Source organism: Dysidea avara, chromosome 13 (genome assembly GCF_963678975.1).
Source record: "Dysidea avara chromosome 13, odDysAvar1.4, whole genome shotgun sequence".
NCBI lineage: Eukaryota > Metazoa > Porifera > Demospongiae > Dictyoceratida > Dysideidae > Dysidea > Dysidea avara.
This window is the reverse complement of record NC_089284.1, coordinates 3755203-3778360: the sequence shown is the minus strand read 5'-3', so window position 1 is coordinate 3778360 and position 23158 is coordinate 3755203. Positions and strand designations below refer to the sequence as shown.

The window sequence follows — 23158 nt, the reverse complement described above, 5'->3', positions numbered from 1 at the left end:
TTATGCTGAGGTTTGTGGTAACTCATTTATCTGACCAAATGATTTAATACCATACCCATCTCCAACCAGGTAGAGGGTTTCTTATACAAACTATCTATAATTTCTTTGTGAAATATGCACCGTATTTGACCACAGGTATTTAATCTGCGGTACAAATCATGAGGTTGGCATTTATTATTCTGATGCATGAAACATCCTCTATACATCTCATTACTACAGTTAGTTGTAGCTACTGCTGGCAAACAGCAGTTATAAACAATGTAACAATGTGTACACACAGTGAAGTCCCATCTAGAGCACCATGCCTAATAATAGAATGATAGTCCTCTTAGATCCTCTTATGGAGAGAATTTTCCTTTACTGATAAGCATCAGTGAATCTGAAATGAATCATTGTATGGTTTCTGCGGTACCAACACTACACCATCTCATCCATGTCCGTTACAGGTCACTCCTGACATGACATGCGACATCAGTGGGACTTGTGTAATGTACTTATAAGACTAACAGTACATATAATATTTACCCCTAATAATTAGATACAAGTTGAAAACAATGTACACCTCTCAAGGGGATGAAGCTGTATGCATGCAGCTAGTGTAATGTACCTGGTGGCTTCAACAGTGACATGCTCTGCAGCAACTTCACGTCCTCACCGAGGTATTGCTTGCAATATGGGGTGATCTGTAGAATACATTATTTGCTCAACCTTTTCCTGTAGCCACGCCCCCTACGTTAATAAAATACACGCATTCCTATGGTTTATTACCTTAGGGTGTTGAGCGAGTTTCCTGAAGTATTCGGTATGCACGGCCATCCTGAATAGCCTTCTTATCGACATCTCTTTGTCGCTCGGCATTGGTCGACTGCCGTCTTTGATGGAAGGTAGACGATTGCATATCTCCTCCCAGTCATTGCCTTCGGCAAAGCCATTCCGTTCGAATGTCTCGTACCATTTCTCTATGATATTCCTGATTTCTTTCTTACATTCGTTCACTTCTTCTACTGTTAACAAACCCTTAACAATGCAATAACCCTCCTGTTCTATTTGGGCTCTTGTTTGAGACATTCCCTTGTCGTTCACGTGATGTAATAAACAATATGGCGGACAAACATTAGTGGGTTATCAACTATGTAAGTGTTTATATTACTCACAGTAGATGGACTTGTAGTTCTACTAGCTAACAGTGACGGCTAAATCATGCCAGTAAGGTCACAGTCACTAAAGAATCTGACCAAAAACCCCGAGTGGTCGAATATTTTCTCCGAGGATGATCCTGACACAGTTTTCACAGACCAACGAGAGATTGGTCATGGTAGTTTCGGGGCCGTTTACTATGTGAGTAGTTGTTGCGAGTGTCTATGAACTAGCTGAAATATTTGGTGACTTTGCTAGGCCCGTAACAGTCAGAAGGAAGGCGAAGTGGTCGCCATCAAGAAAATGTCGTTCTCCGGTAAACAGTCCCAGGAGGTAGGTAGTGATATCGCCAGCCTAACGTGTACCATATGCTCCCTCCAAACAGAAATGGCAGGACATACTTAGAGAAATAAAATTCTTGAGGGAGTGTACACATGAGAATACCATCTACTACAAGGCCTGCTACCTCAAGGAACAAACCTGCTGGGTAAACTGTAACATCTGTGTTCATACAGTAGTTTATAAAATATTCCACCTACAGCTTGTAATGGAGTACTGCATTGGGTCGACTTCAGATATCATTGAAGGTGGGTAGCAATTGTGTGCACGACACTAGTATTTTTATGTGTTAAGTATTTATAAGATGTGTACATAGAGTATTTAAATACATACCAGTCTTAAGAAAGACTTTCTGGCTAAATAGTGCACTAGTGAAGTGTGTGTGTGTGTGTGTTGGGCATGACTGCATGTGTAGTGCCAGACATATTCTGTGACACACCTTGGATATTTTTCTTGGCAGCGATATATGTGGGATATACTGAAGGCTTGACACTGAATGAATGACATTGTCTTGTTTGTGTGCAGTGTGTGTTTAATAGTAAAGTGTGTAGGAGTGTATTACTGTATTCTCCTGTTATAGCAGTTGCTTCAGGATGTGAAGGGCTAAGGAAATTGCCAAATTATGTTTGTTCTTTCAAAGTTTGTCTTTCCTAAATTACATTACCAATGAAGGGAGGGTAGTATTGATCCAATTTATTGTGGGACACCATTTATGAATTAGCAGTCTCAATTTCATGTTGCTAGCTTTGTAGTATTGGTGTAGGACTTGTAGCTATGCTAAGTATTGATGGTGAAGTAATTGTCACATTTCTGAATATTTCTCAGCTTCCCCAAGTCTTACACATGAGATATTAATATGTGCTAGCACCTATAAGCCATGGGTTAACTGTGAGATGAGATAATGACAGTTGAATAAAGCTGTGTTATGAGTTTTGTATGGCTCTATATGTGGTCATGGGGCTGTGATCCTTGTCAGCAAGCAAAATGACTAGCAATTAGCTCATTTCAACATCTTGCAGGATGAAGGAGTTAGTAAAGGGTTCAAATTTCACAATCATTTTTGGTATCAAAACGATTTAGTCAGCTTCATATCCTAGTTAGGATCATAGCTGTAATAACATATGTTAATTGCCGCTCTGTCTTAGGCAGAAAATAGTTGTGGGTTAATTATGTATGGAGGTAATTTGTCCCATGGTCCATTATGCCTCTCTATTGTATCTTGTTAGATTTAATAGAGATGGCATTGACCTATCAGTATTCATACAGTGGCCATCACTGGTGCAATTCTCCAGCTAATGTGGTTTTCTTTCTTTTTACATAGTACACAAATGTCCTCTTATGGAGGAAGAAATATCAGCGATCTGCCATGGAGCCCTGACAGTTAGTTGATGTACACATGTGATGTTGTTTAGTTTTTTCTTACAATGCACAGGGGCTGCACTATCTACACTCTCATAACAAAATTCATCGAGACGTTAAAGGTATAGCTGGTTTGTAGTTTACTGTTTATGTGCTATGCTCCATATACACTGAACAGCTGGAAACATACTACTAACAGACAGAGGAATAGTGAAACTTGGTATGTCTAGTTACTTTCTTGTATATTTACTCTTAACTTTGTCCTGTTTAGCTGATTTTGGTTCAGCATCTGCCCGATCTCCGGCTAATTCCTTTGTAGGAACACCATTTTGGTTAGTCTCATTGTGTTGTGCTAACACCATATTTATGAAATGTAGGATGGCACCTGAGGTGATCCTTGCAATGGACGAGGGACAGTATGATAGTAAAGTAGATATTTGGTCCATGGGTATCACATGTATAGAACTGGCTGAACGCAAACCACCATTATTTCACATGAATGCTATGAGTGCTCTTTATCATATTGCCCAACGAGACTCACCAACATTAAAAGATCAAGAACACTGGTATGTGTGAGTGTGTATAGTTTGTATGACTTTGTGTATTAGTGTGTGCATGATTGCATTCATGATCTGAGCGTGTATGTGTGGATAAATATTTGCACATCTTGAAGGTCGTCGGCATTTAAAGATTTTGTCAAAAAATGTCTACAGAAGGACCCTAAGGATCGTTCCACATCTGCAGCACTACTAGAAGTGTGTAGTTATTGTGTGTGTGTGTGTGTGTGTGTGTGTGTGTGTGTGTGTGTGTGTGTGTGTGTGTGTGTGTGTGTGTGTGTGTGTGTGTGTGTGTGTGTGTGTGTGTGTGTGTGTGTGTGTGTGTGTGTGCACGTAGACACAGTACTAGCGTGTGTTGTCTTCCTTACCACAGCATGCATTTGTACAAGTTTCTGATCCTCCTGGCATCTTGGTCTCCATGGTACAGCGGACTCGTGAGCATGTACGTCGACTGGACTCCATGAACTACCGACGGATGCACAACTTCCTCATGGGAGCCTCCAGTGAGGATGATGACACCAAAGAGGAGAGTGAAGGTACTGATTAGGGGGCTGTCCAGACTGGATACTTTCCGTCATCCCATCTGTATCTTTATTTAGCCTATTGCAAGGTTGCTTCTGAGGTGTCAGGGGCTCTGTTATACTTACGTAGCATATTCAATTTTGTTAATCTGGTTTTAATTAATGTCTTTTCTGCGATTAACATTTTATTGGACAGCAAATGATGTCATCTTTTATTCTAAGCTGCTAAATAATTTATTGACCCCAATAACCCTCCTAACAGTAGTGAAATTTTCACAGCATTACAGGTAATAACTCATCAGGTACAAGTGTTATTGTCAGAACATTCTTGAATGGGGTGTCTCTCCCTGGTGTATATTCACACCCCAACTCTTGTAGTGTGTGCAATTTGTTTTCAAAACAAATATGAGAAAACCTTGTGCATCCTAAAAAAGTCTAGAAAATTATTGATCTCTTAGTGATAAGCTGCAAGGTGTTGAATGTCTGTACGTACGTATGTATCTACCTATGTGACTGAAGGACAATTGGATTCTGTACCAATTTTTCTATATTTTGATAAAATAACTGGGTATGACCAAGAGTACATAATAGAGAGTATGACATATAGCTTTGTAGAATGCTTGCAAGACATCATGTTTAACTTACAACATGGGTGATAATAAAAAGAGGTTTCACCAAGAAATTTTCAGGGACACTGACTCAAGAGATATTTTCTCAGGCTTGCTTAGTAAATATTTTAAATGCATTTCCAAAATACATACCTCAAAGGTTTTTGTAATCTCCAAATTATTTGCTGCATTACTGAGCTGCATGACTCTACTTGTAGTAAAACCATTGGATGTAGCAAAACCATTGAACTCAGCAAATTTTCTGCGATAAAGAAGGAAAGTTGAGGGGGGAGCTTTTTATAGCATCATCTGGTCCCTTGTGGGACACTGCATGATCACCAGGTGTTGTTATGCATACATTGATTAGGTGTAGCTTTGATGAGAGGTGATGAAGCCACACTTGGAATGCATTACTTTGTAATGAATCAACTTTAATTTTTATGAGGATCAAGCAACACTTGTTACTCAAATATTTAATGATGATGATAACTCAACTAAGAATATGTGTCTCAACAAATAAGCCTGTGCCTTCTGTAGTGTTTCATAGTTTTCTTGAGAGAGAGTATTTTTGATATATTAGCAGTTTCAGTAGCCATTATATGTATCCATCAGTTTCTATATGTTCTGTTTAACAGCTTGTTAGTATGAATGGTGTCATTTTATCCACTACAGCTATCAATGGAGATGGGGAGGAAGAGGAAATAGACAGTGAAGAAGAAGATCCTGAGCTTGATTCCAGCCCTCCACCTTCTCCAAGTGTTGACCGAGACATCAAGAAAACTGAATCTCGTGGTAGTATGCGTAACCACATAGAAAAGGTGTGTAACAATTTGTGTTGTGCATAGTAGTATGTCTGTCTGTCTGTCTGTCTGTCTGTATACTATCCATGTTATGTATAATGTGTATATACATACCAGACTGCTGATATAGCATGTACACACCTGACATGCATGTACATATTCACACAGAGCTGTGACTTAATTTTCATTAGTAGCTAGGTTTACAAACAGCTGACCAAAGTGACCACCATGTGTCGTGCATAGTAATGCCACGATTTGTGTACCGTACATGTTAGGTACGCAGTGTACTTAGTTCTAAGTGTACTATATAATGTATCTCAGAAGTCACCTTGTTGATTATTCAATAGTCTTGTGTTACCAGTACAACTCTAGCTACCTCCGCACCTCCTGTCATTTGCTTGCAGGTTGTAACACACACCATCTAAACTGGCATAAAACTGTGATCAAGTGACATCAAGGTGTGCCCTAGATGATTTTTATGTGGCCACTTTAATATTGCCAAAAGTAGTAGTAACTAGTTAAACAATATGATTGCCTTATATTACATGATTATATCTTATGCCTGGTACATGATTATATCTTATGCCTGGTACATGATTATATCTTATGCCTGGTACATGATTATATCTTATGCCTGGTACATGATTATATCTTATGCCTGGTTCATATGACCATGTCCCTGTGTTTTATCTTAATTAACCCATTGACGGCCAAATTCTCCAGGACCACTGGCTGAATTGCCGAATCACATCATACTAAATGTCCAGTACACAAAACTACTTAGTAACCATGTATCTAAATACTCGCTATAAACTAAGGAGGTTGACTGTGTTGTTTTTGTTTACATAACAGTAACCACAACAAAGTTATCAAACAACAATGTCTAAACTTCGTTAAAAACCAGCCTGAACAAACAACGGAATCCCAACTAGCTATTTACTAAGGTGTATTACACTCCAAAGAACTATTCTATACAGTTTACTTACAGTGCGATCCATTCCACAGCTGGTTTCTTCATGATTTGTCCCATTTCTGCTGTTGCGCATGCATATCTGCACTCGTGTCCACCGTGCCACATCTGGGATAAAGCAGCCGACTGTCAACTTTACCTATCTCCATTGATGTATAACACTTTCTTTGTTATCAGCTACTGGTTTTTAATTCGAAGAAAAATTTAATTCACCTATTATTAAAGGTTACACTTTACGTTATTACATAACAAACATGCACTAGTCCAGGAAGGATCCGGTTATCCCAGAAACGGGACCTCTATGGGCGTGTCCGTTTCATTACTAGCGCATCTTGCTATGAAACGCGTTTTACAAGTTATAGCGAAGTTGAAGTTTATTCTATGAGTGAGTTATAATGCCATGCTGCCATATGTCGGCAGTGGCCGTTAATGGGTTAACAACTTGTTAGTGCATTAAGTGTGTACAGATACATCCCTTGTGTATAAGCACTGTGTAGACACAAGCATTTATATAGGACTGGCATTTAGATATTGACACCAAATTGTGTCCTTAATGCCCTGCCAATACACACTGAGCTATTCTTACTCAGGTGATACCAATAAAAGAGGATAAATACTCTGTCTGTAATGCAATTCTAATTCTTTTTTACTTACTTATTTTAACTGTTTAGTATGCAACCATACTCTTGTTAATGTTTTCCCTCTTAACAGAAGTCACAACATTTTTCTAATCAGTGCTGTCTGGTCACTTTTTACTTAGAGCTTCTTGCATATCGTCCTCTTTCATTCATAGCCCTATTAACATATGAATAGATGTGTGAAGTTGTGAAATGGCTTTCCTTAATTTGGGTCCAGACATCTCTTTAGACTGAGAGCCACCATATAAACTCAATGTAATTTTTGCAGGTGAATATTACAATTCTTTCAAGTATTACTCGTAGCGAACTGTTGTAGAGGCTAGACACTAGAAACCATACTGGTTCTCTTTGTAAACTGTCGTCTAATATTCATTCTTAAGCTGCCAAAATGCTGTGGGTTCATCATTATGCAACATTGCGTGTAACTTTTATCATTCACTTGTATACCGGTGTATTGAAACAAAACTAGTACATGTTCAAAAGACCGATTCTTCATGGACTTAATGGTTAAAAAGGTTCAAGAAGATATGTTACTAATGAAACAATTGTATACATTTCCTGTGCAACTGACCTTACCGTAAGCAATTAAAATTTTCAGAAATGTGTAATTATAAAACCACACAATTTTAGAATGATTGATGTGTCATAGTTTCACTGATCTAAAATTTGCACTATATTTAATTAGCCAACCAGTAGTTTTGAGATCAATTTAATACTCCACTGTCTTAGTACAGTTGTGCATCTTAGTACAGTTGTGCATAAAATTTTGGGAAGAGATATGTAACCTAGCTACTATTAACTTGATAAAAGAAAGCGACAAAAAAAAATATTGCCCTTTAATATCATTATCTGGTATATGTTATGTGTGAGTATAGTTGGTATTTCTGTTTAGCTATCAAGCAGTTTTAAACTAAAATTTTCCAATCATACATGTTATTCTAAAATGTGTACAGAAAGAGTATGAACCAGGGAAGGTTGGACTTGCTTTTAAGTCTGAATATATTGCCCATAATTTCATGTGAGCCACAATAGTTCACTGGGATTCTTTAGATATTGAGGTTATGCTGTGCGTAAGCTTCAGACAATATATTTTGTTTTTAACTGGTTACCCTCAAAGTATGCTAGTGCACACACTTACTGGACAGTGTGTGCACTAGTATACTTTGTTGATACTAGACAGTTAATAGTGTGTCTATTTGGCCACCATGCAATTCAAGGAGGATTAGTTCCTTTTGCAATCAGTGAGTTCTTGTGAGCAATGAGGCAGTCATGTAAACTGTCACACCCTGGATGTTTATGGGTTGTATTCTGTGTGTGATGAGTATATTCAACATTCTTAATCATGCTATTGTGCTACCAACCCTAGCCATTTTACAATGTTGTATTTGCATAGTTGGAGTGGGAAAGGCGTAGGGGCTTGTCACTTCTAATGTTTACATAATCACTTTTTCATTCACACAAACTCCAAACATCAATATTTGCTTTGTTTACTAGGGTGTTAGCAATTGGGTGTTTTCCATGTTGTTTTTTTCCCATTAACCAGCAGATATTGAACATCGCTGTCTGCCTGAATTTTCTTGAACCATGAGAGATGTAGTTGTATGGTTATTGAATTATCCATTTTCTTAAAGTGCAGTACTTTGAAGAAATCCTTTTCTTGTATTTCTTGTACTTGTTCAGAGTAATATATGTGCGTAATTGTGTTTATATGAACTCGGTTAGTAAAACTTATTATTAATAATTGCTGTAGAGAATCCATGACTGATTATTGTAGGTCACTAATGTAGGTTGTGTTTGTACCTTTTTTCCTCACGGGATTTGTGCATGATATACTCAGCTACTCAGCACTAATACAGTGGGGGTGATGGGCATGTGCTATCTCGTACTAAATCTCATGTACACTGCAACAAAACAGTTAAGTAAACTGGCTATTGTTTACTTTCTAACAATATGGATTGCATTGGTATGTGTAAATAGCTGATCTCGTTGCATTACAGGTGTCAAATCATACTACACCAGAAGACTCCTGTAGTCCCACCCACCACAGGGTCCTTTCATCTAAGAAGAAATCATCCACCCTGCAGAGCTCTGATGCTTCAAGCATTAGTATCATGGGTACAGGGAAGAAACTCAGTGGCAGTAGTCATAATCTCACCTCCACTTCTCTCACCACCCTGCCATCTGCTAGCACAAGCAGCAGTAGCAGTGGTGGAGGAGGAGTAGGGGGTGGGGCTATTGGTCCTGCCAGTATTATGCCGAAAAGCAGCAGTGGGGCGCAGGGTGGATTCGCTACCCTACGGCCTCACACGTTACTGTCCAGACAGCAGGAGGACCATGCCCTACAAAATGAGCTACGTGACCAGATGAATGTCTACAAGAGAATGAGAACACAGCATCAGAAACAGGTGTGTGTTGTGTGGAGGGGAAACAGGTGTGTGTTGTGTGGAGGGAGGTGTCACCTTGTGTGGCAGGGTGTGGTGTCCCCCATGGTATGAATGTGTGCCGTCACTTGTACAGTACTCTGTGTGTTGTCACTTGTACGGTACTCTGTGTGTTGTCACTTGTACGGTACTCTGTGTGTTGTCACTTGTACAGTACTCTGTGTGTTGTCACTTGTACAGTACTCTGTGTGTTATGTGTATGATGTATATATCTTGTGTAGTTGATCAGTTTGGAGGGACGTCAGTGGCAGGAGATGAACGAGCACCTCAGGTCACAAGAGCGAGAACTAGAACAACTTCATCACCAATGGGAGAAGGACTTAGAACGGTTACGAAACAAAAACAAGTCAGAGACAGAGAGCAGGGTGTGTGTATAGTGTAGTTTATATGGTGTAGTGACTGTAATTAGCCCCCAGTTATATTTGAACTGACCATCCTTATTAACAAGGTGTCCTCAGGTTGATCACTTTCATGGGACTCCTTTTTGTGATGCTCATTTATTGAATGACAGACTTTGTATGGTGTCTCTATGGAAGTTAGCATTTAACAATGGCTGCTATTCGTTATATCAGCACTTGTATTGGAAGTCCCTTTGGTACTATAGACTGAATTCTTTCTCTGGTCAGTAGTATGCATGTGAATATGGAGCATCCTTATGTTTTAACTTTATTGGTGAAGACATACTTAGGCATTGTCTTTCTGTCTGTTTCTTAGTCTGGTGGGTGGGTGATTGTGGGGTTTTTCAAGTGGTCTTGAGTTGCACTATGAGAGTGTGATGTGTGTTTTGGTGATGTTTGTACTGTGATTCTGACAGGCTCGATCTGAAGTACAAGATGAGAAAAGATTCTTGCGCAGCTTGAAGGAAAGACAGGAGACAGACATGAAAGCATTTATTAACCAACAGAAAGCTGACCTGAGATCAACAAAGAACCTCTATAGAAAGGTACATAGTCAGGTTATGTAAATTTTATCCTTCTCTTTTATGAGCTTAACATGCATGTTGATTTCATAATGCATTGTATGTGTGCATTGGGTAGACTACTTTCTAAGTGCAAAGCATACTATCATCTTTTGTAGGAACTTGATGAGAATGTCAAGCTGGGCTCACAGGAGAAAAAGCAGCTTTACTCTGATCGTAAGATGGAGTTGGTCAAGCAGCAACAACTGAATGAAGATGAACACCTACACGTTCTGCGGCAGATAGCTGATCATGACACAACAGAGTTCAGACAGACGGTGCAAACTGAACGACACACACTGGAAAAACGGCTGCTGCAGGATGTAAGTAGCCACACCCCCTTCCATCCATAGTTGACATCACGTGACATAATTACACAGGAACTAAACATAATGCAGCAACACAAGGACCAGACACAAGAGATGAAACAGAGACAAATTCAAAGCACAATAGAGTTACAGTATCGCCAACTAAAGGCCCTACAAGACCTCAAGTGAGTAGTATGTGCATCTTGAGGGGTAGTTGTGACATACCAGGAGGAGAAATAGCATACTTGATTAAGGGTGGCAACAACCATGCAAATGTTTCACAAGGCCATCCCAATATAAAAAGCTTACTAGTGTAGCCATTCTTCCTTCACCCCTGTTGTACAACAGGCTGGAGGCAGTTTGGCGTTAGTACTGAAGTGTGTGGTGTGTTAGTAATGATCATTACACACACAGGACTGAGCAACTTGAAAAACAACACCAAATTGAGATGATCAACCAGTTTGAGTACAGCAAGAGAACGGAGCGTGAACTGAGAAAGAAGCATGTCCTAGAATTGAAGCAACATCCCAAGAATCTCCGGGTATGCACACAATAATAATAGCAGCTAAGTTTGTCATTTGGTGGTCTCGTCTCACAGGTAAAAGAACAGCAGATTAAAAAACAATTCCATGATACAGTCAAAGTACAAACACGTCAGTACAAGGTATTACAAAGACAGATGGTGTCAACTATGCCGAAGGAAAAGCACAGGGAAGTTTTACGGCAGAAGAAGGAAGAACAAATGAGACGGATGGCAGTGCTTGCCACACAGTACGAAAGAACGATAGCTGATATGCTGCAACAACAAACAGTATGTTAGACAGGCAGTATTCATAAGTTATCTTGTTGCTGTCACTTTACAGGTTAAATTAGATGAAGCTCAAGAGAAGGAACAAGAAACACTCAAAGCTCAGCTGAAACAAGAGGAAGATCTATTAAAAGAATACCAGATCAAGCAGGAATCCAGATTACTCGAACAGTTAAAAAGAGAAAAAGTTGCACTCGATGAACGGGTAGAAGCAAGCAAGAGACAACTTGAGAAAGAGGTATTTTAGATGAGTGTGATGCATTTGTAGTGAATATGCTATGTTGCACATAGATGTATGAAGAGAGTGCGAAGTTGCAGAACATAAGACTGGAGAGACAGCGTGAACTGCAAAAGAAACAACTCAAAGAATTGAGAGAATTTGCAGAAGCTGCACAGAATGATCATATCTCACTGCATTCAGAGAATTCATTCACACGACTATCAAGTGATCGAGCATCGAACAGGTCTGGTACAAGTGCTAGCAACATTTCAGTGGGCATGGCTAACGTGTGATGACAGCAAGCCCCTCCCACTTATTTAATGTAGATAAGTAGCATTTTAACCATTCACATGTTTTGTATCATGACTTGAAAGTACCATATAAATATTATGTAATTATTTTATCCTGTACACTGATAGACTCTGAAGAAATTTATTTAAGTTATGCACTAATTATGCCATCCTCTTCATCTATTTGGGTACTCTGCCAGTTGGCAAACAAACTGGCCAGGAAACTGTTAAATGCTACTCTAGCTTCTTCCGGATCTTTCTCTATGTTGATGCTAACATTGTGAACTCCATTTAACTTTTGGGCTGTAAATGTGGACAAGATAACACCATGATAGCAGTTACTAGTGGCTCACAAGATGGTGAGACGTCTCCTTGAGTGAATATGATGCACTGAGAGTCTTTTAGGTGCTGACGAGCTACAAATAAGTCGTACCTGTTAAGAAAGTGTTGTGATTATGTATTATTCTATTAATAGCCCACCATTGCTCCACAGCTTGTTCTTCGCTACGCTTACGGTAGACTAATATTACCCCGTTGCTGCCATGCCAAAATGCCGGCCAACAACTCTCATATCTAGGAAAAACACCACAGTTTACTAGTATATGATTGACGCGCAGGCGCTTACTTTCTGTTACCACTGCAATCCCACAGCTCCACCTCAGCCTTGAACGATTTCTTTGTTTCATCCGCACTTTCTCCGTAACACTCGAACTCCAATATCCTGCAAGAATGAATGCACTAACAGAATTGTAGCGATACTAATACCTAACGCCCTGGGTGGGGTGGTATTCACCACCGCGTGATTCAGTCGCTTCTGCTATGAAATTGGAAATGTAACTTTTCCCAGCCTACAATCATAAAGGTAGCGGCTAATACTCAGTACCATATTACGCACCTCGCAAGGACCAACGACCAAAATTTTCGGCTTGAAGACTACTGACATTTCATTATTTACGTAACCAAGGTAACAATTTATCTCTAATAGAACATTCACTGGTATTTGTCTTTCACTATCAATCCTTTTCTTTTAGGGATACATTCTTGCAGCGCTTGAGGCCATTCGCTACCACAGTAAATCATAGCTAATAAGTGAATTACTTGGTCAATAGTTAATACTGCACGAGCTGAAGACCTTGGTGCCGATGGATTCACCATGTATGTACTGATGGGTAACCTTGCTGTTGATATCTTCTTCGTTCTAGCATAATTGAGACTTGCCCTCTTAATGACATTTTCATCTACCAATCCTCCAACAATGTAAACGTTGTCCTTTTCTAGTGTCAAGAGGTCATCTTTTGCATCTGGTGTCAAATATACTAACTTGCTACAGTCAAATATGTCAGTGGGTTGTTTCTCTGTTTTGCTAATAGGAACGGAGTCAAATCCATCAATCTGTCGTTGACATTCTTGCACAACTGCACCATCATTGGCTACCCGTGTCAAATGTAGTTCAAATGGCCGGCCCATTTTATTGTTCATACCATAAGAGTAGCAAATTTGACATGCTAGCTTGCACACTTCTTTAGGCGTCATCATGTGCACAAATCCACAATCAATAACAAGCTTGATTTTCTCAGGAAACTTGTCTTTAATTGGAGAGGTTCTTGTTTTGACTGTATCACTGCTAACCTGTGTCCGTGATTTCTCGGATTCTACTGGTGTCTCAGATTCTAAGGCTGCTTGTCTCTGTAGTAGCTTGTGATGCTTACGTAACGCCTTCTTTCGGTAGAGTGCAATGATTTTCTTCTGCGCGTTCTTTGATTGCTCCTCCCAACGCTTGCCCCCGCGAACTTGTGGTACCTTAACCCCTTTCACAGTGATAAAATCATCTTCGTTTACTGAGGCAGTACTATTAGTAGTGCTGATGTTAGCAGACGCCATACTGCACAACACAACCCTAGCCTGTATAAGTAGGCAGCGAACTAGAAGAGCCAGTGTTGCTTTAGAACCACAATCGAAACAGTACTTCTCTAATTAATGCGCAAGCGCCAACTTTTTGAATAAAAATAACGATGGAGCGTCTGGGTGGAGAACAGCTTTCTACCACATTAGACCTGCTACAAAATGAAGCGAGAACGTAAAGATAATTAACTTTTTGCTGACTGTTTGTTAACTCCTTCAAACAGGTTTACTCACAACATTGCCAAACACCACAGCAGCCAGGCAAATTCGCGAATAAATGAACTAAAAAGAAGAGGTAACCACTGCTACTGTGCACTATTGTTGTAGTTAACCCTTTACCCTACAGTGGAAGAGCTGGAGAAGAAAAAGTATGATTTACTCCAACAAGCATCCATTACAACAGTGGCACAGAAAATAGTAGCTAGCACCCAAGATGATACGCAAGACACACCACAGTCCTCAGCATTGTGTACTCCCCAAGAGGTTACACAGGGTGCAGAAGAAAGAAAATTAGAAGCATTTCTACAAGCATATCGTTTGACTGGCATGTCAATAATGAAGTATGAGAATGGAGTATTACTGATAGAGCTGTTAACATTATATGGAGGTGAGTAGCATGTATGCATGAGTGTGTGTAATAGTGTATGTGTGTGCAGTGTGTGTGTGTGCAGCTGTGCGCATATGTAGCGTGTGTGCACAGTATGTAGTGTACGTCTGTATGGGTGTATATGTAACGTAGCATGAATGTATGCAAGGTAGATATGTTAATGTTTCTACTGCACATCTTTATATAGGGAGGTACTATGAGGCATATTATATTGAGATCAGTGATAAAGGAGACAACAAAGTGCTGAGCCATCACACCGTTCCCTATTTCATCCCCATCATGTCTTACTATGAGTCCTACCTGGCTGGCAAGATACATGTAAGAATGTACAGGCCACCCAATCAAATCAAGTAATGTGCAAAACCAGAAGCTGGGGTTGAATCTTTTGCTGGGTTTGACAAACACTTACATACCTGTCATTATTAGGTCTCCTTTCTTGCATGGTTATGCTTGCTATCAACTATGCTGTAAAATTGTCTTTGATTTGCTTGCTACTGACAACTTTTTTCCTTAGAAACATTATGTCTAGTTACCTGAAAATCCACTAAAATTGTACTCTACTATTTTGATTTTGGAGCGATTTTTATCCAGTAAGAAATTTTGATAAGCATAGATTTGGTAGTGGACTAGTACTCACACAAAGCCAACAAGGCTATAATAATGTGAATTTTGCATGTGATATCCTCTATTGGGTGGCCTTTTGTGTGTGTGTGTGTGTGTGTGTGTGCACGTGTGTGTGTGACAAACTCCTTTTCACAGTTTCATGCTTTCCTACTGCCAGTATTGTCTGCCCTAAATGCTTTTGTGTCTCGTCGTCAACAAGCCATCCATGCAGAATCTGTCCACAAGAATCACTTGAACCAAAGTGTGGCAACTGTGTCCTATGACTTGATACAACTAGAAACTAAGGTAATCCATCATGTGTTGACTGACAACTCTATCCTATTGTTAGGACATTGATGTACTTGACAAAGAGTTGAAATTCTGGTACGTGGTGCGTCTAACGTATGACAATATATTTTCAACGAAACCTACCAAAGTCCGTTGTCGAGTAAAAGGCACCCCAGAAATAGGTGAGATCAGAAACTCTTGAAGATGCTTTTGAGAGATTCTAGTACTATTCTGCTATGTATATTACATGTAGATATTGCTAAGGACATCAAGGAGTGTTACAAGAGTTATGACATAGCTGAGGCATTCTCAAAGGTGATTCAGATAGTCAGTGAGGACAGTACAACCACCATGACCACATCTACCAGTAACAGTAGTGGAGGCACTTACAGCAGTAGTAACATTAGCCATAGCACCAGTAATAGTAGCAGTAATAGTAGCAGTACTAGTAACAATACTGTAAATAATTCACAATAATAATCACACCATTAAAATGTAGGAAATATATGGTGGCATTTGATAATGCCACCATATTTCCTGAGGTCATGAAGTACACAGGTCATAGTGTGGAGATTAAAGAGGTGGTCTAATCAATAAAGGTGACTGTAGTTTTGCAGTGTAGCACAGATGTTGGTAACAAAAGGTCTTATACCATATAGTTACAGGGACAATACATTGTGGTTTAGCTTTTGCGAATGCTTTTAAAGGTTTACAATAGATGTATAATTTTTTTTTTTAAGTTTTACAAACTGCCCCTCAATTTTTGCTATGTGGTAAATTGAAATATGTGGGATCAATCAAGTAGATGTATGCATCATCATGATCATAATATAATAGCAATTGCTGATAATGACCAGTATGGTTTCATGGAATGTCATGGAATGAAAAATAATAATCAACATCACATGTGTCTAATGTTTGACCTTGAGTAGTGTGTGTTATACCAATGGCTGGATCATCTCTTCTCAACATTTCTCAGTTGCTTTTTCTTTAACCTCTTCAATTTCTTAGCGTTAGTGATCTACAGCATATCATGTGCTATTTGCTTGTAAAATTATCAACTAACTTACTGTCTGGACTATCTCTGACTTCTTTGTGTTCTCTTCTTTTCGCTTCTTTCTCTCTTCCTCCTTCAACCTTTTTTCCTTTTAAAAAGTCACTATAGTTATTAATTTACAAACTTTCTTCATTCATACCTGCTTTTCGTGTGCTGCATTTTCCTTTAGTTGTTTCTCATGCTCCTTCATTGCCTTCATCACCACCTTCTTTGTCTGTTTCTCCTTAAACGATTGTTTTAACGCTGGTACTTTCACTCTGCTAAAACTCCTAATAGAATACCACAAACCCTTGTTCATAACAATTGATTGTGGGATACAATGAAACCAACTCACTTTGTGCCAGGCTTTCTCCACATTCGTCCTGACTTTGGTCTCCCCCTTACACTTTTAGTCATGGCGTGTGTCCTCTCTTATTAAGCAAAAACGTTGTGATGAAATCATATGATGAAATCGTCTCACATACGGATAAACTCGGCGCGCGGCGCACAGTTTAATAAAGATCTGTTGTTGTGGGCGTGGCTTGAATAATCACGAGTAAAATCATGGCAGCGCTGCCGGACCAGGAGATGTCGCCCAGTCCGCCACTGTTAGATGGCAACCGACTACAGGTGGCCGACGTGTACGAAATGGCTACAAAAGTGGGCCTGGAGTTTCAGAAAATCATTGACGAGTACGGGAATAATTGTGTTTCAAACATTATCCCAATCGTCGTGTCCACGCTGGAACAATTTGAGAACGTGGTGGAGGAAAACGAGCAGCTACGATTGGAACACTGCAAGTTAGCCATAAAGAGTGACCGACTGAAAGAGGAGCGAGAACGGCGGGCAAAGATGATACAAGAACAGGGGGAAACCAGCTTACGCTTGGAAGAAAAATGTCGAGAACTGGAAGAACTGCAGAAAGAAAATAATCAGTTAAGAGTAGAAGTGAAGCATCTAAAATCTGCAACAGCTGGTCAGAGTAATTACAAGGCCCTGGAAGCTGAGAGGAGTAAAAGTATGTTATTATTCATTGCATCATTTTAAGGCAATGCTGAGCAGCATACACATGTACTATAGTATATTCACTGTTTAACATTTGGAAATGATTCAAGTCAGATTAGTACTGACACTGATAGTACATTCCTCAGTAGTATGTATGTTGGCCAGAAACCAGACTTGTCTGGTGTAGACTGATGGTAGTGAATTCGACAAACGACAAGCTATGTAGGGCCTAAAACAATTGGCAAACAGTTGTATGATGCATATCCACATGCATTCAGGGTCTCACTGATCACTCACGTGATTACTTGTTTCTACTGTTAGTGGTTTTATTTCTTTATTTTGCTGCTTGTTTCCTCAAACTTATCAACATTAAGTATAAAGCCATCTGAGGGGTGAAGATGCTAGAACTCTATTAATAGCCCAGGCCTCTATTTGAGACCAGGTGTTTGCTGGAAACCCCCCCGGCTTATAATTGAGACTGTCCTTTATCCGAATGTGCCTTTTATGTGTTACATGACATAATTATTTGCTTCATTCTGTTCCAGGAGCATCCATGCATGGAACAGAACATTTTGACGAGAAAACATTTATAACAGTTGGTCAGGCAGGTTAAGAATTTTGAAGTTAATTTTTCTTCTTTTATTTTTCTTGTCTTTTGTGTGTCATACAGTAGTGTGTATGATATGTTACTTGTGTAGATGCTGCATTGATGACTACTGTTGAAGAGCTACAGAGCGCACTGGATAGAGCTAAGGAAAAGCTACAAGAGAATAGTCATACACTATCTGAGAATGACAAAGAAATAGCTAAACTGAACAGTGATGTAGAAACTGTAAGTGATTGTACTGTGTTGTGCTCAACTTGTACTGAAAATGATACCATTTGTGAAAGTATGGGAGTATGTGTAAATGTTATTACCTTAGTGAGAAATAGAGTAGTATGGATGTGTGCATCACATTTTTGGCTTGGCTGTGGTGAAAGTTTGGTGAATTTTGTAAATTGAACGAAACATACATATTGTTTCAGTAGCTGGTACCCTTCATCTGTCCAGCACTTGACAGCCAGTGCTGGGGGTGGTAGGCAAGGGCAGTCCATCTAGCCCTGGAAAAAAGAAGGGGAAAAAAAACGAAACATACATGTACATATTAACATGACATGGAAATTGTGTGCATACCGTACAGGATAGGAAACATCAATTGCTAGACTATTCTTCACCAAAACAGTTTACTTTTGTAGGAGAATTAAGGCATTTCTTGTATAATTTGTAATTGTTTGGTGAAATTGTATGATAAACACTCAAGAAAATGCATAGTTCTAAGCAGCTTGCCCGGTTTTTAGATTAATTGTCTATTATTCGTAATATTTGTTCCTTACTTATGCAGCTATACAAGCAGCTAGAGAGCTGTCAGAATGTTAACAAGGAGCTGATCCAATCTGATCATGATAATGGTGAAGCCATAAAACCTCAACAAGTACCAGTTATTGATACTATGGAAAGGTTGAAACAGTCAGAAGAAATGGTAAAGGTAAGGAACATCTGCCTGATTGTGTATTGGATGTTAGTGCTATTCAAACAAACTTACATATTTTTCTCTGCATGGCACTTATCAATTGGAAATTATAAGCGCCTACTCCGAAAAAGGGTCTGGAACGGTTAGCATAGGCAACTCATTTCTAACATCCCCAACCACCATGGAGGGTGTTAATTAATCCCAACAAGTCTTCGCCCCCAACTCAGTTCACAAACATCCAATTTTCAAGTTACAAGTCATTTCAACAAAAAGGAGTTGTGCCATGACATGTAGATTAGAGCCTACTTCACTGTCAAGAGAATTGAAGAAGAAAACGGTATGTTACAAAACACGAAATATAATTTACTGGTGTCAATCACTTTTGTCATCAAATCCATGCCTCACTTCAAGTGGTACACAAAACAAGTGTTGGAAAAGATTTAGAACTCGAATATTGAATGTTTGTGGGGTGAAAGCTTGTTATAATTCATTAACACCCTCCATGGTGGTTGGTGATGTTAGAAATGAGTTGCCAATGCTAAGCATTCCAAAACCCTTGTTTGGAGCAGGCCCCCTCCAATCGATAAGTGCCGTGCAGAGGGAAAAGTGTTCTGGCCACGCGAGACTACCTACACCTAAAATCCAAACTCTTCTTCTGTTCTGAAAATGATTTACATGTAGGACTTGTGTTTCATGTGTTAGGAATTACAATTGGAGAAGAGAACACTGAAGACACAGTTGGAAGAGGCACAACAGAAGCTCACAGAAGCCAAGCAATTGACAACAACAGCATCAGCATCAGCAACTATTAGTATACCAGTAGATATCACTAAGGTGATTATCGTGTTCAGTGCTTGTGGTGATGTTGTGGTCTTATTGTCCATGTACAGGCTAGACAGCAGGGTGGGGGGCCAACATTTTATAAAGAAGATCTGCTACGAGTGCTGGAAGACCGAGATGAATTGGGACTGAAGGTAGCTGATCTTGAAGATGAGATAAAACTAATGAAAGCGTAAGGATCATCATATATTTATGCAAGTACAATAACTTGTTTTGTTAGTTTGGTGTGACTCACAATGATCAGCTACTGCAACCTCTAGCCCAACCATGAGATGTCACACAAAATTTGTTGTGTGTTATATCTCTAAGTATTTAAAAAGCAGGCTAACCACACGAGTCTACCAAAACTTATTGCACTGTAGAAAAAATGTCGGTAATTCATAAGAACTTTGGTGCTATCTGATGTGGTAATTGTGATAAGTGCTTCTAGCTACTTAGGCTGGCTGTGGTAGGATTGCACAAAAGACAAATTAAATGTACACTGCAGTGATTGTAATAACAGTCTGATTGTTCTATTAGAGTATTTCAATACATTGGTGTGGTAACAAAGCTATATGGGGTGACGGTCATTATCTATGATGATGTGTACATCTTGGCAAGTCATTCTAATCAAACAGTCACTTTCCACATTTGGGTTTGCTTCTCAAAACTGAAGAAATCACTTGTATGTCAGAACTGTGACATGTTTAATAACACATTATATTGTGTGCTCAAATGAGCAACTATTCCTGTAGTGAGATACAGACTGAGCCTCGACGACGTAATACAACAAGCATCTTCACCAAGTCTCCAACACCATCACGATCAAAGGAATCAAAAGTCAAGGAAATGTGAGTATTGATATGAACTTCATGTAGTGTATGCCAGAGAAGGTAAGATTGAAGTACATGCTTTGTTGACCAGTGGCAGATTTAGTGAGAATTAATAGCTATATAGCTATGGTCAGTTTGTGATCCCTCAGAAGTCATGGTATTAAGGAATTTAAAGTAGCAAGCCTGTGTATTCCCTCCATTGAGTTTGTGTTGAAATAACTAGTAAATAGTTTGCTAAATATGATGGGACCTCAAACACCTGTGTACCAGGTTGGTGATGAAAGTGCTCAGATTTTGGATAAATGAAGCCCTTTATATATAGAGCTCTATTCAATCTTTATGAGATACACTCTTTACTCTTTAAAATATTCTAATAGAACAGTCACTTCTATTGTATGAATAAAACCTTTCACAGTAAGACTCTAGTGTTTAAGAGTTTCATAGCACTAGGAAATGCTTTAGCAGATTCCCTGTGTAACGCTTAATAAAAAAAAACAAGGACTCAGGTAAATGTGAGCAGGCTATATTATGTAGTCAAGCATGATCAAAGAATATTTTCTGTAAATAGCTAAATTTCTCTTCAGTATTTCATTGTTTAATAACCCTGTTTTACAGTAAATAAGCACTTAGTGGCTGTATGCAGGTAGTGTAGAAGTGTTAACAGTAATGGTCACTTCAGTCACCCTAATAGAGCAGTCAGTCAAACAATTGTTTCAATATTCAATTTCAGAGTCCAATTTAAAAAAAAATCCCTTGGGGGACATATACCAACTGTATAGTGGGCTATTTTTTCACAGAAGAGGAAAAATCTGGATTTAAGGTTTAAAACTTTGAAGAGTTCATATTTCAAAGTCCAGGTAGATTTCAAAATTCATGTCACAAATTACTGTAGAGCCTGGTTGTTAAGTGCACGTATATATTAAGCACATATTAGCTGCTAAGTGCATACCTGTTTCTCATACTTAATCATGGTTGATAATTGCATGTGGACGAACACGACCCTAGGTCATACTAATGTAGTAAATAGCTTCACCAACTTGCCAGGTTTTAAGTAGAGAGGGCCCAAATGGACCCCTGAGGGACTCCACTAGTAACAGATACAGGGCAGGACTTTCTACCATTCAGCACTACTTGTCATTTTGTGTTGGAAATTAAAGAAAACATGCAGTCTAACATATTACCATGTACCAATCCAACATGAGACGAAGCTATACAAGAGAAGAAATGGTAGAGGTTTGCTAGTAGTGTATAGCGCAAAATTTCACTATGTACAAAGCTAAAATACGTGTCTGTACTATACTTACCAAGCGAAACGGTCTTCTGTAGTATGCTCCACACGAAGGATTCAGTACACAAAATCTGGGTTCAAAATATTGGTACACCACTCTAAAGGAGTGAATTCATAATAATCACGACAGGGTTGATATATTAAGTGCATGCACTTAACAACTATTGTTAATCACAATATTTTTTTACAAACTTTATATTTGATGTATGCACCTAAAACCAGATTCTACAGTACAAAAGATATACATGCATGTTTGCCGACAACTGACTTACTGATGAAACAACTCCCCATCCCTATGCACTGGAGAGAAAACTATAGGGGAGTTCAAGTGGAGCAAATTCTAATCAATTATGCCAGTAGCAGATGGCATTGAGGACAATGTCAATTCCTAACAATGGCAATTCTTGATCAGCTATTTATTGGCTATTGACATGATAAAAGTAACTAGCATTCACGTGATCTAGCATTTTAGTGTGGACACATAATAACTCGTGTTTTAGCTCAGTATAGATGATTGTAATAGTTAACAGTTTAATTGTGGGAATTTATTTTCAAAGAACACTGAGCAGGTCTTGGGAGAAAAAAATAAAAACCTTTCAACAACTACCCGCTGGACATGCGTTATATCTGGCTGGTGCCTTTGATCCAGTATGCACTGTTTCACTTGTCATGAATTTTGCTTAAAATGTAAGCAAACAAGTTAGGCTGAAACGATCATGGTTTTTTTAGTATTTGAATGCTGTCTAGAGTTAACGATCGAGTACTCATGAATACTAGCTATTTGTAGTCATACCCATCTGACATATTTTATACTGACTTAAGCAGTTTACAGCTTTTTCAAGTAACAAAAATGATACACACACACACACACACACACAATGTATTAAAGTACTGATGTTAGTGTTCTGGACAAGAAATTATACCAATCAAACTCTATAGCCTTCATTGTGTCACTCCCTGATGACAAATGCATCATGTGATGTCATCTTAATGAGTACTCGAGTACCAGTTTTACCCAAAATCTTTGTTTCAGCCCTACAACAAGTAAATAATTCTAAATGTCCACCAGTATATCTGCAGGTGTAGATGACTACTTTTTATTTCTATATGATCCCTACTGTTTCTAATGTTTGTTTTTATTATTTGTATTGCAATTTTATTATTCTCTATAGATTGGAATCACTTACTGTTACAGTGAATATGGACAATGTCCAAAAAACTACATTATAATAATGTTAGTTATGTATGATGCAACACATACACTTTATTAATGTCATGCATAAGTTTAAAACTATAAACAAATCTGTCTTAA

The 23158-nt window shown here is 38.9% G+C and overlaps 7 protein-coding genes across 8 annotated transcripts in view; 3 read left to right on the top strand and 4 right to left on the bottom strand.

Moving 5' to 3' along the window:
• The window catches only part of LOC136242930 (phytanoyl-CoA dioxygenase domain-containing protein 1-like), a 2699-nt gene extending 1582 nt beyond the window's left edge, over positions 1 to 1117 (bottom strand). Inside the window, exons 1-2 of the mRNA XM_066034433.1 lie at positions 769 to 1117; positions 608 to 683 (exon numbers count right to left, since the gene is read on the bottom strand). Of these exons, the coding sequence (XP_065890505.1) occupies positions 608 to 683; positions 769 to 1068 (376 nt within the window). The 5' untranslated portion in view covers positions 1069 to 1117. The remainder of the gene's footprint in view (positions 1 to 607; positions 684 to 768) is intronic.
• LOC136242852 (serine/threonine-protein kinase TAO3-like) lies at positions 994 to 12108 on the top strand. The gene is made up of 22 exons (XM_066034345.1): positions 994 to 1133; positions 1181 to 1338; positions 1396 to 1470; positions 1523 to 1624; positions 1679 to 1724; positions 2798 to 2856; positions 2909 to 2957; positions 3014 to 3055; positions 3107 to 3167; positions 3213 to 3401; positions 3509 to 3590; positions 3766 to 3928; positions 5194 to 5339; positions 8927 to 9334; positions 9592 to 9735; positions 10185 to 10313; positions 10448 to 10651; positions 10709 to 10821; positions 11051 to 11177; positions 11235 to 11447; positions 11500 to 11682; positions 11736 to 12108. The coding sequence occupies exons 2-22, from the start codon at positions 1201 to 1203 to the stop codon at positions 11955 to 11957; spliced, it is 2895 nt and encodes a 964-aa protein (XP_065890417.1). The 5' UTR covers positions 994 to 1133; positions 1181 to 1200; the 3' UTR covers positions 11958 to 12108.
• LOC136242945 (intraflagellar transport protein 22 homolog) lies at positions 12001 to 13048 on the bottom strand. The gene is made up of 6 exons (XM_066034448.1): positions 12850 to 13048; positions 12720 to 12802; positions 12580 to 12675; positions 12435 to 12527; positions 12308 to 12387; positions 12001 to 12257 (listed from the first exon to the last, which is right to left on the bottom strand). Exons 1-6 carry the CDS (start codon positions 12895 to 12897, stop codon positions 12106 to 12108), a joined length of 552 nt encoding a protein of 183 aa, XP_065890520.1. The 5' UTR covers positions 12898 to 13048; the 3' UTR covers positions 12001 to 12105.
• Positions 12881 to 13939, bottom strand: LOC136242929 (tRNA methyltransferase 10 homolog B-like). Its single transcript, XM_066034432.1, has one exon. The coding sequence runs from the start codon at positions 13833 to 13835 to the stop codon at positions 12945 to 12947; it is 891 nt and encodes a 296-aa protein (XP_065890504.1). The 5' UTR covers positions 13836 to 13939; the 3' UTR covers positions 12881 to 12944.
• Positions 13897 to 16228, top strand: LOC136242919 (centromere protein O-like). The gene is made up of 7 exons (XM_066034421.1): positions 13897 to 14031; positions 14081 to 14151; positions 14203 to 14463; positions 14651 to 14781; positions 15223 to 15372; positions 15416 to 15536; positions 15608 to 16228. The coding sequence occupies exons 1-7, from the start codon at positions 13967 to 13969 to the stop codon at positions 15829 to 15831; spliced, it is 1023 nt and encodes a 340-aa protein (XP_065890493.1). The 5' UTR covers positions 13897 to 13966; the 3' UTR covers positions 15832 to 16228.
• On the bottom strand, positions 16195 to 16919 carry LOC136242953 (coiled-coil domain-containing protein 86-like). The gene is made up of 4 exons (XM_066034458.1): positions 16746 to 16919; positions 16551 to 16680; positions 16425 to 16499; positions 16195 to 16375 (listed from the first exon to the last, which is right to left on the bottom strand). Exons 1-4 carry the CDS (start codon positions 16805 to 16807, stop codon positions 16310 to 16312), a joined length of 333 nt encoding a protein of 110 aa, XP_065890530.1. The 5' UTR covers positions 16808 to 16919; the 3' UTR covers positions 16195 to 16309.
• Positions 16905 to 23158, top strand: LOC136242909 (RILP-like protein 1). Of its 2 annotated transcripts, XM_066034410.1 has the most exons (8): positions 16905 to 17408; positions 17941 to 18003; positions 18094 to 18227; positions 18778 to 18921; positions 19609 to 19740; positions 19797 to 19918; positions 20481 to 20576; positions 23019 to 23158. In XM_066034410.1, the coding sequence occupies exons 1-8, from the start codon at positions 16955 to 16957 to the stop codon at positions 23074 to 23076; spliced, it is 1203 nt and encodes a 400-aa protein (XP_065890482.1). In that variant the 5' UTR covers positions 16905 to 16954; the 3' UTR covers positions 23077 to 23158. The 2 variants fall into 2 exon arrangements, with proteins under 2 accessions (XP_065890482.1, XP_065890483.1); XM_066034411.1 differs by lacking the exon at positions 17941 to 18003 and having other exon boundaries at positions 16907 to 17408.